At 45.4% G+C, this 15,796-nt stretch overlaps 1 protein-coding gene across 1 annotated transcript in view; it reads right to left on the reverse strand.

Moving 5' to 3' along the window:
- Positions 1–3,813: 3,813 nt before the first annotated feature.
- The window catches only part of GRIN2A (glutamate ionotropic receptor NMDA type subunit 2A), a 440,165-nt gene continuing 428,182 nt past the window's right edge, over positions 3,814–15,796 (reverse strand). Inside the window, exon 12 of the mRNA XM_027961880.3 lies at positions 3,814–15,226. Coding sequence (XP_027817681.1) covers positions 13,427–15,226 — 1,800 coding nt within the window. The 3' untranslated portion in view covers positions 3,814–13,426. The remainder of the gene's footprint in view (positions 15,227–15,796) is intronic.

Genomic DNA, 15,796 nt, shown 5'->3' on the forward strand with positions numbered 1-15,796 from the left:
GAGGTGGTTCCTCTTGCACAGGACTCTGGGAGTACTGGAACCTAAGTAATGGTGAACACTAAGTGGAGATGAAAATATCATGGGATGTGAGGTCCAGCTGACATGTGCTCACCTCTGGGCCCAGCTTCACAATGACCTGGTTGTATAGTCTTCGGGAAGTCACTTCAACTCTCTGAACCTTGGTTTCTGAATATGTAAAATGGGTATTATGATCCCTGCTACAATGGAGTGTTTTAAGGATTTAAAAAGAGATTTTTACACAGATGGGTTAGTTGAAGAACTTTAATAAACTGCATCAAAACTCTTGGAAAAAAGATAACTGATTTCCTCCTCTCCCCCGACTCCATTCCTAGCAGAAGATTACAAGGTCTTCCAAAAGAAATATATTTGGTTTTGTTCTCAGAATGACAGCACATTTGACTGGAAAGTGAGAGATTTTTCCCTCCCACAGGAACAGAACTGTCTGTTAATTAAGTTTGCTTGGCTGTCTGGTCATCTGGCTTTAGCCAGCAGAATCTTGAGGGAGAAAAAAAAAAAAAAAAAGAACTGAACCATTCTGGATAGCCACGTCACTGGCAAAAGCAAATGTCCCAAGTCCCAAGTATAAACTGCCTCCTAATTAGGAAATAATTATGACCCAAAATGGGGCTACATGGATGTAAAGGCATCTCACAAATTGCTGATTAGTTTCATAGCAGCGAGTGGTATTTAGTGCCACTTCAGTTAATGGAAAATGTGTTGGAAATGGCCCATCGTTGGCTGATCCAAAAAAAGAGAAAAGGCTTTGGAGTCCCTAGACTCCAAAAACAAGGAATAAGGCAAGAGCAAAGGGAAACGTTTGTCTTTTCTTTTTCTCGGAGTGTGACTACAGTATAAGAGTTTGGGGGCTTCTCTGGTGGTGCAGTGGTTAAGAATCCGCCTGCCAATGAAAGGGACATAGGTTTGATCCCTGGTCTGGGAAGAGCCCACATGACATGGAGCAACTAAGGCCAACTACTGAGCCTGTGTTGTAGAGCCCAGGAACCACAGCTACGGACGCTGGCACCCTAGGGCCTATGTTCCCCAACAAAAAGAGCCAGCGCAATGAGAAGCCTGCACACCACAACCAGGGAGGAACTCCTGCTCGCCACAACTAGAGGACTCCCGTGTGCCAACAACGGAGACCCGGTGCAGCCCAAAATAATTAAAAATGACAAAGACACAGTTTTCAAAAAAAAAAGAGTTTGGGAGTTGGAGTTAAAATGGGGAAGAATTTTGATTTTATTCTGACCGCAGTGCGAAGGTACTAAAGGCTTGAGACCCGGTGAGGCATGTGATGCAATTCGTGTCTTCCGTCTGGAGAATGGAGGCAAGGAGGCAAGAGAGGAGGCAGGTACACAGGTTAAAAAGCAGTTGTATTTGCATAAGCGGGCGGGTGACAGGGAGGTGGTAGAAGTGATGAGAAGCAGATGGATCCTGAGTGCATTGTAAAAGTCGCACAGACGGAGCTGGTGGATGGAGTAAGGTGGGGGGTGGGGGTCAGGAGGAAGAGTGAAGGATGGCCAGGGAGCATTTAGCCTGAGATGTCAGGTCAGTAGCGGAGCTGTTTCCTGAGATGGGGAACACTGTGGGAGTATAAGAATCCTATGTGGGGGGGGGGATGGGCCAACATGCTTTTTCAGATATTTTGGCACTGGACACCTTTAAGACCTCTAGGTGGAGCTACACAATACAGATATGGATATGTCCGTCTAGAATTTACAGGGGAGGCCACACAAATACAAAGGTGTGGGACTAATCAGTGGCACTTATAGTCAGAGTAGGTAAGGTGGACAGCAAAGTAAACCAAGAACAGGTTCCAAGGCACTCCATCTATACGCCCAGCCAGCCACTCACCCAAGCATCAGCCACCCACTCTTCCAATTAGCTCTTCTCCTACCCATCCAAAAAGGCCCACTCTATGTCAGACGCTGGGCTGGGTGGTAGGACTCAAAGATGAAAAACTATATATTTTCATCTAGAACTGAAAAGCCCTGGAAAATCGTACATTAGGAGAGAGAGCACACATTAAAAAGTTCAGTGTGTTTGTGTGTGCGCTCAATTGTGTCTCACGCCTTGTGACCCCATGAACTGTAGCCCACCAGGCTCCTCTGTCCATGGGATTCTCCAGGCAAGAATACTGGAGTGGGCTGACATTCCTTCTCCAGGGGATCTTCCCGACCCAGGGGCTGAATGCACGTCTCTTGCATCTCCTGCACTGGCAGGTGGATTCTTCCCCACTAGTGCCACCCAAGAAGCCCCCAAATTTTAGTTGTTGTTCGTCACCAAGTCATGTCCAACTCTTTGTGACCCCATGGACTGCAGCACACCAGGCTTCACTGTCCTTCACTGTCTTCCACAGTTTGCTCAAACTCATGTCCATCGAGTCGGTGATGCCATTCAACCATCTCATCCTCTGTCATCCCCTTCTTCCCCTGCCTTCAATCTTTCTCAGCAACAGGGTCTTTTCCAAAAAGTTTAGTGAAGCCTGCTAAATAGTTTGATAGGTGTGTGTACAAGGGGCTGAATCATGGAAAAGTCAACTGTTCATTCTGCTGCTGGGGGGAGCTTGGGAAGACTAAGAAGAGGCTTCTGTCAAAGATACAATTGTAAGGAGGATTAAGAGTTGACCAGGAGATGAGCAGGAGGTTAGCATCTCGGGAGGAAAGAAGAACATGAGCGAAGGCATGGGACCCCCAGAGCTCACGGTGGCTTTGGAGAGGAGCAGAAAAGACTTCAGTTGCAGATATAGCCTAAGGCACGTGGTGGGAAGGGGTTTGGTGGGGACTGGGAAGACTGCGTGCTGGCCTGTGGAATTCGGGCTTTACCTGTGGATTCTTTGTTTCAAGCTGAAGATTTGAAGTACAGGAGCAGTGAAGTGAACACAGTCAGATTTTGGTTTTAGAAATGTCATTTGATCTAGAGCTGGGAGTTGTCAAATGAAAATTGAATCTAGATTTAGTCAGGAGAGACTTGATTGAGAAGAATTACTTCAAGGAAAAGAAAGGAACTCTTATAATAGGGGGAAGACTGTTGGAATGGGGAGAATGCGGTGACTATAGGATCTGCAAGCATCTCACGCGTTAGGTAAAAGCAGTGTTTCTTTTGTAGGTGGTGGTAAACAGAACTGGAAAGAACAGGATGTGGGGGCATGAGATGAGGGAGAGAGTGGGGACTGGATAGAAGTACATCTGAGAATTTGAGGCCAGTCCATTCCTAGGAGCAGGCGGGGAGCTTGCTCTGGCAGGTCAACAAGCAGTTTTGTTTCAATTGATCATTGGGAACAAGAAGGTCAGCTGATCATTTATGAGGAAGACCCTGGGAATTTGAAGGGTCTGTGTTTGGCCTTGGAATGGAGAAACAAGCAGACATCTGTGAGTCATATTGAAGGCGTATGGAGAAGGGTGGTTCTTTGCGGTCAGCTGTTGCCTGGGATATGAAAAGGAGAGAGAGGAGGGCTTTAACCGTGGTTTATTCCGCCCCCGCCCCCCGCCCCCGCCCCAGTATCATAAGTCACAGGCCTTGGTGAAGTTCAGTGTGATCAGAGTCAAGACTGTGAGTGTGGAAACTGCACAGGAAGATGAGATCCAGGTGAAGGACAGCGGCCAAGCTTGCTGCTAAAATCCTGAAGCCAAGTCCTGGGTTCTTCCCAGTTCCACGCTCCCCTCACCACTCCTCCAATGCGCAGAGGGGCAAGTCAAACGATTTCCCATTTCTACAAACATGAACCCCGTATGAAACGTTCCCGATGCCCATGTTGCAGCAGCAACAACAAGAACAAAGACCACAACTCCATTTCTCATTTTCATATCAATTGGCAGAAATTATCTTTATTAGAAAAATGAAATTTTCCTGTATTTACATTTTTACACCATAGGACTGGGCACTTTTGTTGCCTCGGGAGTTATGTACATACCAGTTTGCACACACATTTCAAACCCCATTCCTTAAAACAGTTGATAACACGTTGAACAAAAATAAAAGACATACTACAAGGAGACAACCAGAGTATCTACTTCCTCTATCATAGAAAGGTGTTAAGCAAACGTGTAATTCTGTAGCTATGCTTGGAAATATTTAATACACTTATTAGCACTTCCTCATGCAGTGGATTAAAACATGACAGATATACACGGTTGCGGTTGGTAAGTGAACATCTTATTCCTGAACAAAGACCAGTGAGTAGAGAATGCAGCTTGCTTTGGGCTCCACCAGATCAGAGATCGAGCCAGTTCTGATGTGGGTTTTCGACTGTGTTTGAATGTAGCTGTGAATGGAAACCCTCTGCATACAGACGTGTAATCCTATCCACGTTGCGTTAAAAGTGAACTCAGACACGGCCCTTTCAAGCCGCTTAATTAAATTTCTTTCTTGTGGGTAATGACCAGCTTGTGTATTATTAAGTGAGTCTTAGAACACAAGTGAAAGATGGATCGTTTACCCTCTTTTTCTGTCTGAGAAGGCCATTATTTATGATGTTTATGATCTTCTTATTCAAGCCACCGATTAACTCACCTAATTCTTTCTGAATATCTAGCTTGAAATATATAGACTATACGTAAACATACACACAGACATTCTATTGTGATAAACTACATTGACTTATCCCGACTAAATAACTTGGAAAGTGTATGCTTTTAAATTTGTTTTAGCAAGGGAATGAATAAGATTAAGATTCAGAGTTAAAAACAACTGATAAAAGAAATCTTTGGGGACCCTCAGGCTTGGAAGGCATCTGAGCCATATCTAGCCATGTAATTAGTTTTTTGAGTAGTTTACTGAATTTTCTATGAAAATATCATTCTAACCTTATCTCTTATTTGAAAAAAATAAACAATTGACATTCTTTCCCAGGGAAAAAATTTAAGAAACATAAATGTCAGGAGTGCTATATTCATCTTCCCAAATCCATCAAGATTTTCAAAGATGATCAGCTGAAATGACCCCAAATAGTCATCTGAATCTTATTAATAAATTTCTGCCCAGGGACATTTACTTAATGGTCATGGCCCCAGAACTGTGTCTACAAACCTAATAAACTAAAGATTTTCTAAGAAAATAAAACAGGTTTAAAAAGTCAATACAGTTCATTTATTCAGATTAGCTTAACTGAGAACAGAATAATTCAATAAATCTTAGATGGCTAATGTAGAAACCTCAATCGAATTCAAAAGCTTATGACTGTTCTTCATGGAAAAGCCAACAATGTTTTTTTATATTTCTGGACCTTCACTATTTGCTCAGCTATCAATAGTCTTTGATTTGAGCCCTTTTAAAAGCTTGAAACAGCAAAATGTCAGATCAATGAGAAGCATTTAAAATGCCAAAGACAAACTTATGTTTGCTGGAGAACAATTAACCTTGTTAATTTAAAAGGCAGCTGTGGTATTGGCTACGTGTTATATTAATATCCTTTTGAAGGCTCAACTTAAATCCTTCCCAAAGGTGTGAGAGAGAATTAACTGGAGGAGGTGATGACCAAGGGTTATGGCTAATGAGGAATGTTCTCAGAATTGCCGGGATGCAAACTCATTGTTTCAGGCATGTGGCATAGAAGAGGGATTTATGAGTGATGACCTTGGTTTTGTCTTGTTTGTTCCTACATACTGCTGACACCTCATTGGAGGAAGTTAATCTGAGAAATGACTCCATTTTCAACAATTTGGTTCCTGCTCCCTAGAGAGTTGTGTGCTTTGAAATACAGCCCCAGTGAAGACATACCACTGGCCAAATTGTTCTCTTGAGTGTTCTAGTTTACGCAAAGCTCAGCATCCCTGGGAGAATGTTGTCATGCATTTGTAGACGCAACAACAGGATCTCAAATAACTATTAAGTAACAATAACCTTTCTGTCTTCAGAGACTTTTTACTGCCAACTTGAAATATGTAAAGGGCTAGAGAATTTCTCAGGGACTAGGACAACCTCAAGGTTAAGGTCATTTACCCTTAGGTTAATTGACCCTCTAGAGGGACTGGGTCACAGAATCCCCCAGATAGACATTCCTTCAAACCACTCCGTTTGCTTTTCTATAAAATGGTTCTACTGTGCCCCACCTCGCAGTAAATATAAATGCCAGGAGAGAGGGGTATGGCTTAGAACATGGGAGAGGGGGTTCAAGAAAGGCTTCATGGGTCATTGCCTACACAATGCATTATGCCCTACATCTTTTCAGACTCCTAGAAAGCCTGGTGGGAATATTCTGGTGCGACATTCTTTAATGAGACAAACCAAACAAGCACTGCAGTGGTTCAACAGTTATCTTAAAGTTAGTGACCAGGGGAATAAAATCTTAATAGCTGGCCCTCAGCCATACTGATTACCAAAGCTCCTGGTCATTTATGCACAAACTCTATTTCTTATTCCCTGTCACACCTCCAAACTCTGTTCTGTCTGCTTGGCAAAGACAATCAACAGAAGGGACAGTCATTTGCAAGCAGTATCCTCTTTCTGAAAATGGGCCGCCATGCGTAGGAAGGCTTTAATGGGGCCACAAGGCAGTGTGTGTGTGTGTGTGTGTGTGTGTGTGTGTGTGTGCATGCGCACGTGCGGGCATGTGTGCCTGCACACATGTGAGAGCATATTATTTGCATATGTTAATGGAATTATCCCTGATGTCTACTAAGAAAAAGAAGAGATATTAGGAAGGGGATATTTAATATTAGGCACATGCTAAGTAGAGAAAATAACTCCCCAGGAACCAAAAAGTAAGTGCTGAGTGCAAGCATACAGGGGAGAGACACAGATAGCATTCAAGTCTCAGGAGGGGCCAGTGAACAGAGGTGGGATCCTGGGCCTTCTCAACACATCCCAAAACAGACACTCATCACCTTCCTCACCACAGAGGCAGAAACTCAAGACAGAACCCGGGGACCTCAAAACAACACATCTCTTTTCCAGACTTCTATTCTGACCCCCTCCCCCAGAGGAGATCAGGCACTTCAAGACTATGCCTAATAAAACACGATTATTAGCAGATTCTGTGGCTGAATGAGGCTGAAACCAACCTGCATCAGTTTTCTTATCTGTAAAAGGAGAGCAATCCTACTTAACATCCCCAGGCTATTTTGAGGATCGCATTCTAGGACGTACCCAGAATACAGTCTACACGCAATGTAGATACATTTTGATATTTCCAAATTCAGGTGCTGAACCAAAGGCACGTTCTCGGGATGAACGGAGACCCCCGTGTTTCAGAAATGCACAGGACAGGATGGACAGAGAAAAAAAATAAGCCCCTTCTCCACCCCACCATCTTTCTGAAATACACCCTAATTCCTTTTGCTGTCTCATCGTCCCCTTTTCTTTCCAGGCACCTGACGCATTCTTTTTGGCTAGCCACAACACAGAGGCACTTGGGACTCCACAGGAATTCTCTCTACTTTCCTCCCTGATACATTTTTTTACCCTGAACTATCCAAAGTACTCTTCACAAGTCAAAAACCAAACCAAACACAAAAGCTTTCAGGAAATAGTCTTTTTACATCATGGTCTATTTTCCAATCCTTTGAGGATTTTTCCCCCCCAACCTTTTCTTAAAGCACATGTCATAAAGCCGAGGTGGAAGGAGGCATGATGCGGCCAGGTCTGGAGAACTGAGAGGACCCAGATCCAAGCCTGCCTGTGCAAAACCAGAGAAGGGCGAGTCTGTTTACCTGACCAATGCTCCTAGGTGTCCTGAGTGCCATCATGGACGGGTATCTCCAGGAACAACTATATTCTCTAAAGGTACTTGGAAATAAGTCTAGGGAAGGGATTACCTGTATTGTTTGATCAAGGAATCACATACATTTTTATCTCCTGCTGAAAACTTCATCATTTCGATTCTTCATCTGGTCTGTCTTTTGTCCTAGGGCACTGAAGTTCTCGAGGGTGCTTATGGGAAGAGACTGGGCTTCTACTCCCTCTGCCTCTCCTCCATCCCAAATTGGCCCTCAAAGGAGAGTGGATACTTAGTCAGCTTCCCTCAGCTAATCAAGGTCCTTTGTTCATCCTTGGCTAACGAGAAATGTAACAATATAACCTCAACGATTACTGCCAGTTTTCATCTTTGGTTTGAGATTTTAAACTATATCCCGTTATCCACTCTTCCCAGGGAGTAAGTCCCTGGAAAGAGGTTTCTCTTCTCTGGGACTCTGAGGCAAGGGGTTTGGGGGGAGCTTAAAGGAAAACCAAATTCAAAGAAGGGTGCACGGGTCTGTATAAGGCAAGAGACAAAGACAGCCAGGTCAGCTCTGTGAGGTTTTCTGGCACTGATCCTAGAGGTGTTCAGGGGAACACTCTTGAGAGAAACCTAGGGATGAGATAGCCTGGAAAGGGGAACCAAGCTAGGACTTGGACCAGGACATCTTGGGTTCTAGACCTGACTCTGACCCTGTCAACTTGACAGTCTCAAACAGATGACTGCTGCCCCTTTGCAGCTTCATTTTCTCTTAATTTTCCCATCTCCTTTCTCCTTGCCCCAGAACTTGGTGTAGTTCCATAAGTTCTGTTTTTTTAAGACCCTTGTGGGCAGACACTGTTAGCTGATACTATACTGAGTATTTACGGGCACAGGAAGAGTGTGGGTGGGCAAACAGGAAACGCGCCCTTCAGTGGGTTTGCAGAAATCAAGTGCATGTCTGTATCAGCACTGTCTTCTAGAGTAACAGTGAACAGACTACATCCCATACCCCTAACCCCAGATATTTTTTTTACATAAGAGACCAAGAACTCCAACACACTAATGCCCCTTGGGTTCTGTTATCCTCCCTAGAACTGAGATTATTAAAAAAAAAATAGTGCCCTCTTTACAGAAATATCATCCCATCAATAACCAGAATGGGTTTTCCATGTGTTAATATCCTTATCATCATTTAAATTTTAACATAAACTTTACATTATATACAACTTTATTTGGATAATACAAGTACGTGTAAATTGTAGAAAACAAGCATGTATATTATATACATGTGTACCCGAGCATTGATATTCACAGGATAAGTGCATTTGGACATCTCGATCTCCATCAAGGGCCAAGCTGACCTCATCTGATACAATTAGATAGGAACATACAACAATGTAAAGGGGTTGAATGCGAAAGGGCAACTGCATACTGGGGGAGCTTTTCAAGTCAAAACTCCAGGTAACCTTTCATTAAACACTTCCGACACTGCTTACCAAGAGAAGATGGGGTATCTGCAAAGGTCTTATTTTGTCTCAAGGGAAAATAAACACTGCTTTTGGAATGCAAATTGCCTTGAACTCATATTAAATACCAACCACTGAGTTTAGCTTTCACCTATTAAGTTTGGGGAGTTTTTTGTTGTTGTTGGTTTTCTGCTTGAAGTCCAATTATGTCTGTCCTAGCTGCGCTTCATACCAGCAGGCACCATTTCAGCAATTCATGTTCCCCTTTGAAGAATTCATAAACAACAGCTCCACACAAAGAAACAGTATAGGGTTTGCATAAAGTTAACGAATATATTCAGCTCTTCTGAAAGATATTTAGGTTTCTCAACTTAGTATTTATTTAGGTCTTAAACCCTGCAAAGGATTTCAGTGCAAGGTATTGATTTATACGACAACTGATTATTAAGGCCAGACGTTTTCAGGTTTAAAGGAGATAAATTTTTAATCACCATTTAATTAACACCAACTTTTTGTTTTATTTTTCATTAGCAATTCCATTTGCAAAGAATTTGGGGCATTTGTCATTTCCTGAGAAAGATGCAGAATATTAAATACACATCAGTGGTAGACATATCAAATAGAATGAACAATGTATGAACACACGACTGCCGTGAGTCTTTTGACTAATTAACTGCCTTGGCTGGAGTCCCATTTAAGTGAAACTATTTCATTTGTAAACAAGGTGTAATTTTATTTTTTCTCCCCTGAAAATAAGTGTGAATTGATTTGACTGAGTTTGCTGCAAAGGATGAATTTTAATGCTTTTGTTGGGAAACCTAAGTACAAACACTTCTCAGGCACCTTAACCAAACAGGGAAGAGAAAACCAGGTACAGGCCATGAGACAGTGCTGACTAAAAGAATGCAATGCGATTTGCAAAGGACACAAGCGTAATGAGTAGGACGATTGTAATCCCACGCCTCTCCTGGAAGCCTCACTGGCAGAAAAGCAGACTCATTGACATCTCACCCTTCAGAGCACTAAAACCTGGGATGGCCTAGGAACCTGCAGATGTAAGGATAATGGAAACAATTTTCCAGAAACCCAAAGGCTGCCCAGAGTAGACCCTGCATCCCAGAAGACTCTCCTCTTACACAGAACATTTTAAGTTGGTTGCACATATGCACTATAACCTATCTGGGTCCTTCTCAAGCGGAGAAAACCATTAAGAGTTAATTAGCATCACAAGGACACCGGATCCGACTTGGAGTCAGATGAAACTCAGGCACGCCTTTGAGGTCAGAGATCCTGGATCCTCAGCATCAACAAATCGAAGGTCTCAGAGTTGAGATGTGTCTGAGGAATCTTCTGTAATGAACCCATAGTTCAGGGCATTCCCTGTAATTCTTATCACCTCCTGTCCTGAAGGTGTGATTTACCTCTGGATGTTATATTCCTGCTACTCTTTCCCCAAAGAACTGAAAGACTTGGATGGCCTTCTAATAGCCTGACATCACTATCTTTCAACTGGAAAATGACCATTAATCAATGTTGGTTGTCTTATGTTTGGGATCATCACTATTCGGTGTTAGTGAATCTATGGAGAAAGGAAATGATGTGTTTACTACATAGCATCCAACTCTAGCTATTTCTTTTTAAAAAAACCATTTCGCTATTAGAGGAAGGGTATAGTTTTTTCTCTTTTTTGGGCTACATTGCTGTCAATTCTTCCCAAAGCCATATATTTAGTTTCTATACCCAGAGAGGTATGGGGTTAACAGCAGAGCTAATGTTGTTATTAGAAGAAGGCTTTTTTTTTTTATCTACGAGGTCATTCCAAGTGTAATTCTCACTCTCCCTGGAGATCTCTGCCACCTTTGGCAGCTCTTTGGTTTTGAGGAGACACTGGAGAAAGACAGATAGCCTCTTTAGATTGGTGATATACCACGGCTATCTTCTGGGAGACTTCAATTCATTTTGTGTCAAGACATGACACTCTTGTGAGGAAATGGAGGTGATCCTGGCTGGGGGCGTGCAGGTCTGGAAAGCAGTGGAAGGGCAAAGGCAGAACATGGCGACAGAGGATACGATCACAGGTGTGCATGACAGTAAGAGATTGGAGGGCTATTCCGGGCTCTTTAATCTAGGCTCCTCCCTTGCTGGAGAAGCAAATGTGCAACATTCAAGCAATGAAATGCAACGTTCAAGTGCCTTCATCTTCAGTGCCTTGTCAGCCCCTTCTGCCTGTGCACCTCAAAGACTTTCACTGGCTCCCTCTGCCTCTCTCCCACTGACCCTGAACTTCTCAGCAACCACTTTGCATCATTATAGGAATATGGTAGATCAGGTGTCCTAACTCAAAGATGGAGACATACAATGAGTCCTCAAGCTCTAAGAGAATTATTCCCGGCACCTGCCCACGCACAGGAAATCACTGCCTACAAGACAGAACAGGACAGGACTCTAAGACACGGGTTAACTTTTCAAGCTGTCATTCTGCCCCCTCCTCCAAGAGCCCAGGGCAAAATGCAGGAGGAAGCCAGGGAATGGTCCAGCTAGTTTGCATTAGCCTAGGGCTTCTGTAACAGGACACCAACACAGATCCAGGGACTATGCAAATCAGGTGGCTACTTAGCCCAAACATCTTAGGCATATTCATGTATTTAAAACATGCTAATTACTAGATTCAAACTGTATAAAATATGTAATGAATATTGTTTGTAGTTTTTATCATGTTTAATAGTGTTTAATTTTTAAACTAGAAAATTCTGGTTTGGTGAAGTGTCACAATATAACAACTTGCTTGTTATTTGCAGGGGCACACTGAATGTACAGGGTGCTGTGCTGAGAGCTTCTCGTGTGTCAAGATTCCCCAGCCTCGGCCCACAGTGGACAAAAATGAGTATCATTTCCTATCGTTTTTGCAGAGGTTTGAGGCGAGTGAGAAGGGAATGATGGAAGTGACTCGGAAATGACAAATGCCTCGAGGAATTTTTCGAGTTCTGTTGGTGCTGGTGAGGCAGTTGGCTTTCAACAGAGCAGCTATTTCAGAAGAGAGGAATCACTCGTCCCACTAAAGATTACCCACAATTGGGAGGATGCTCAGGGTAGATACATGAGTGTCTCTCCTGTTTTGAAGGCTGTTGATTTAAGGAGGCTGGAGCGGGGACGCATGGCCTGCCGAATTTCAGAACAGGTTAAGGAAGATCGCCCTACAGCCACACTGGCCTTTAGCAAGACAGATGGCATTTTACTTCTTAGAGATCACGGCACACATGTGGCCGCTGGCACGTGCCCCCACATTCACCATGCTGGAACAGCAATGCACAATTAAATGCCATTCGGGGGACTGAATGAGTGAAGGTTCCTGGAGGGAGGAGGAGAGTAACAGATACTATACAACCCTGAGTCATCACCAGAGGAGGGGGAAATGCAAACTTACGTACACAGGAGTCTTCGGGATCAACTACAAGGGCCGCTGCATCATAGATGGAAGATCCACACTTACGGTACCGAAGACACGTGTGTGAGTCTGTGCAGCTCTGAGCAAGACCACCGAAGCCAAGGGTGAGAGAGTGTCTGTGAAATACACAAATGGACATCCAAAGAGACTCGTCGCTCTCTGCCTGAGGGTCCTCCTGGGCCTTTTACTCCATGTGTCTTGGAAATGGACTACAAGGAAGCTAGTAGAGTGAACCATGAACACGCGGGCTTGCTATACTTTGGGGGAGCCTGGAGTTCTGGGGTTGGGCCAGGGCCATCAAGGGAGGCAGAGCACTAACGCCGAACCCCTTAAAAAGCCGAACTTCCTAATCTCTGGCACACTCCGTCTCACTACAGTGCGGATGCATTCTTGTTTTATTTTGTGACAGGTTTACATGCATACCATATTGCTTATTCTGTATCAGAGGAACCGTGAGGCATTTCTGATGAGGAAATTACGGGGTGGGCTGGTCTTAATGGAATTTGGAATATAGGAAATCGTCACATGACCGGTGGCATCCGATGCGTCGTTATTGCAACATACCTGGAGGGCATGTCCAGGAGACCTGCCCTGGTGTGGATTGGTTTTTGGTTAAGAACTCACCTATCTGGGCTCTGGTGTGCTTGGCACACACCTCACAAGATTCCTTGAGTGGAAGACTACGGCTTGGAGCCATGTGCAAAAGAACCAACTGAAAAATACCTTCCTAAATCCTCTTCCTCTGGTCAGGGCACTATTGGGGCATCCACCATTTACCCATCCAGACATTGGCCATTAGGTATGTTTCCCTATAGATATAAACATTAATGGAAGGTTTTAAACATCAGATTCGATACTAGGCATTTTCTTGTACACACGTCTATTGCTGCAGGAGTTTAAAACCCTGGGGGCAGAGTACATATTATTCTTATTTGCAGCATAAGGCATAACATGCTCTGAAATGTACACGTCGCTATGGCCTCTACTGTCCCTGGAACAGTATGACGCCGTCGACCTCAAGGACGAGCGGAGATAGCCGTCGTTCGCAGCCTGAGACGGCAGCGAGTGTTTGTAAGGGTCCGAGGGGCACCTGCCGATCACTAAGCGTTGGTCATCCCCGTAGGAGTGGAGGAAAGGGTTCTCGGAGGTGTGGTCCGGCAAGAGGGACTTGCTCCGCTTGCCGACCTCCAGGCCCTGGGGGAAAAGGGAACCCTTGTTCCCCGCGAGTTTGCTGGAGGGGACGCTAAAGAGACTCCCGTACAGGTTTCCCTCCAGGAGCCGTTCACGGTCCTTGAGGCTGATGCTCCGGGAGGGCCTGCTAGGGTCCACCTCCCTGGGTTTGTCGAGGATGTTATCGTAGGAGTGCTGCCGGCTGATCCTCAGCTTGTTCTTTTGGAGTTGGAGGGCGCTGTTCGGGGCCCAGTCCTGCTGGTAGACCTCCTCCTGGGCGGCGGGGTTCCCCGTCTCCTGAAGCATCTGGTCCTCATCGATGTCGTAGAGGTTCCCCATCCGTAGGCAGGCGTCGCACTTGAAGGGGGAGCGCACGGTGAAGTGGCCTGCGTAGGTGGGCAGGTTGGACAGGCAGCTCCGGCAGTGCGTGGAGTTCTGGCGGTACCGGTCGCTGCCCTCGCTGTGCGGGGAGCTCTTGTCTTTCAGGCTGAAGTGCTTGGAGTAGAGTTTGTACGGCTCATTGTTGGGGAGCACGTCCTCATCATGCACGGCGTTCCGGTTGAGGGGCAGCGTGGAATCCCCCTTGCGGAAGCTCTCGCTGCGCTCCTGGTAGGTGTCGGAGAAGTCCACGTTCTCCGGGAGGGCCATGCTTTCCGCGAAGGAGGGCGGGTCGAGGTGGAAACTGGGCTCCTTCTCGCCATCGATGGTGTAGATCTTGTCCCTGGGGGAGCTCGCTTTGGTTTTCAGGTAGGAGCGCTCTGCCTCGCTGCAGTCCTTGGGGTACTTGGAGGCCATGGTCCTCTTGAAGTTGTCCTTGGCCTTGTGGTTCTTATTGTTGTCTGGCTCCCGGTGGCACGCGGCCCGGCTTGACGTTTCAGAGACGTCCGAGTGGGCCACCTCTTCAGGAAGGTACCGAGGACTCTTCAGGGAGTGGGTCCGGTTCTCCACGGGCCCCTCATCCCTCTGGGAGATGGGGTTCTGGGTCAGGGAGTCTTGGCGGAGCGACTCCATTGATTTCTTCCAAAGCTGCCGGGGCCGGGAATTCCCTTTGGACTCCGTGCTGACGGCCACCTCCACTGTGTTGGGGTTGGACTCATTGAGAGTCAGAGGATGCTGGCCCTGGAACACATAGTTGTTGAGGTTATCCTTGTGCCTGTTGGCCACGAAGGTCTGGAGTTCACTCATGTTGTCCCCGAAGATGCTGTCTTTCCCCTGGAAGGACCGGTTGTCTGAGTAGACCAGGTTGCCCTTATCTGGAACCATGTCCATGATGAGCGAGCCTCGTTGGATGAAGTCCGCAGCTCTCTTGGGGGAATCCATCCTCGAGGAGTTCATATTGGACAAGTTGGAGATGTTTTTGGCGGACCGAAGGAGTTTTAACATGTTGCTCTGGGATCCGGTCAGGTTGAAGTCTGGAGACTTCTTCTTTTCTTCAATGTGCACTCCGTGGATGCAGCTGTAGATGCCCTGTGGGGAGGAATGGAAAACACCGTTAGCAGCATTGGGGACACGAAACCGTGTCACACCTGAACTCTGTCTGCAAAGGAGAGACATAGGTGCCCTGGAGAAATAGTGAAATGCAATCTGAATCCTGATAATGTTCTTAAGTGTGTGAGACCAGCGGCAGAGCATCAGACTTCCCTTGTCTCTCTCGTTTGATTATGATTTACTTAGATTATCAAGATTATCTGACACTTTTGCCAATAGTCATACATGGAATTTGAGGAAAAAATATCCTCTAATCCTCATACAACTGGGCTTCCCAGGTGGTGCAGTAGTAAGAATCTGCCTGCAATGCAGGAGATGTAGGTTTGATTCCTGGGTTGGGAAGATCCCCTGGAGTAGGAAATGGCAGCCCACTCCAGTATTCTTGACTGAGAAATCCCATGGACAGAAGAGTCTGGGGGGCTAGAATCCATGGGGTCACAAAGAGTCAGACATGACTTAGCAACTGAACACCAACAACCTAAATGGAACAATCAGGTCCAGGCTTTAGGGTTTGACCTGGTTCTCCTGAGACTGACAGGGGTCTGGCCC

This window comes from Ovis aries, chromosome 24 (assembly GCF_016772045.2).
Source record: "Ovis aries strain OAR_USU_Benz2616 breed Rambouillet chromosome 24, ARS-UI_Ramb_v3.0, whole genome shotgun sequence".
In the NCBI taxonomy this organism is placed as follows: Eukaryota; Metazoa; Chordata; class Mammalia; order Artiodactyla; family Bovidae; genus Ovis; species Ovis aries.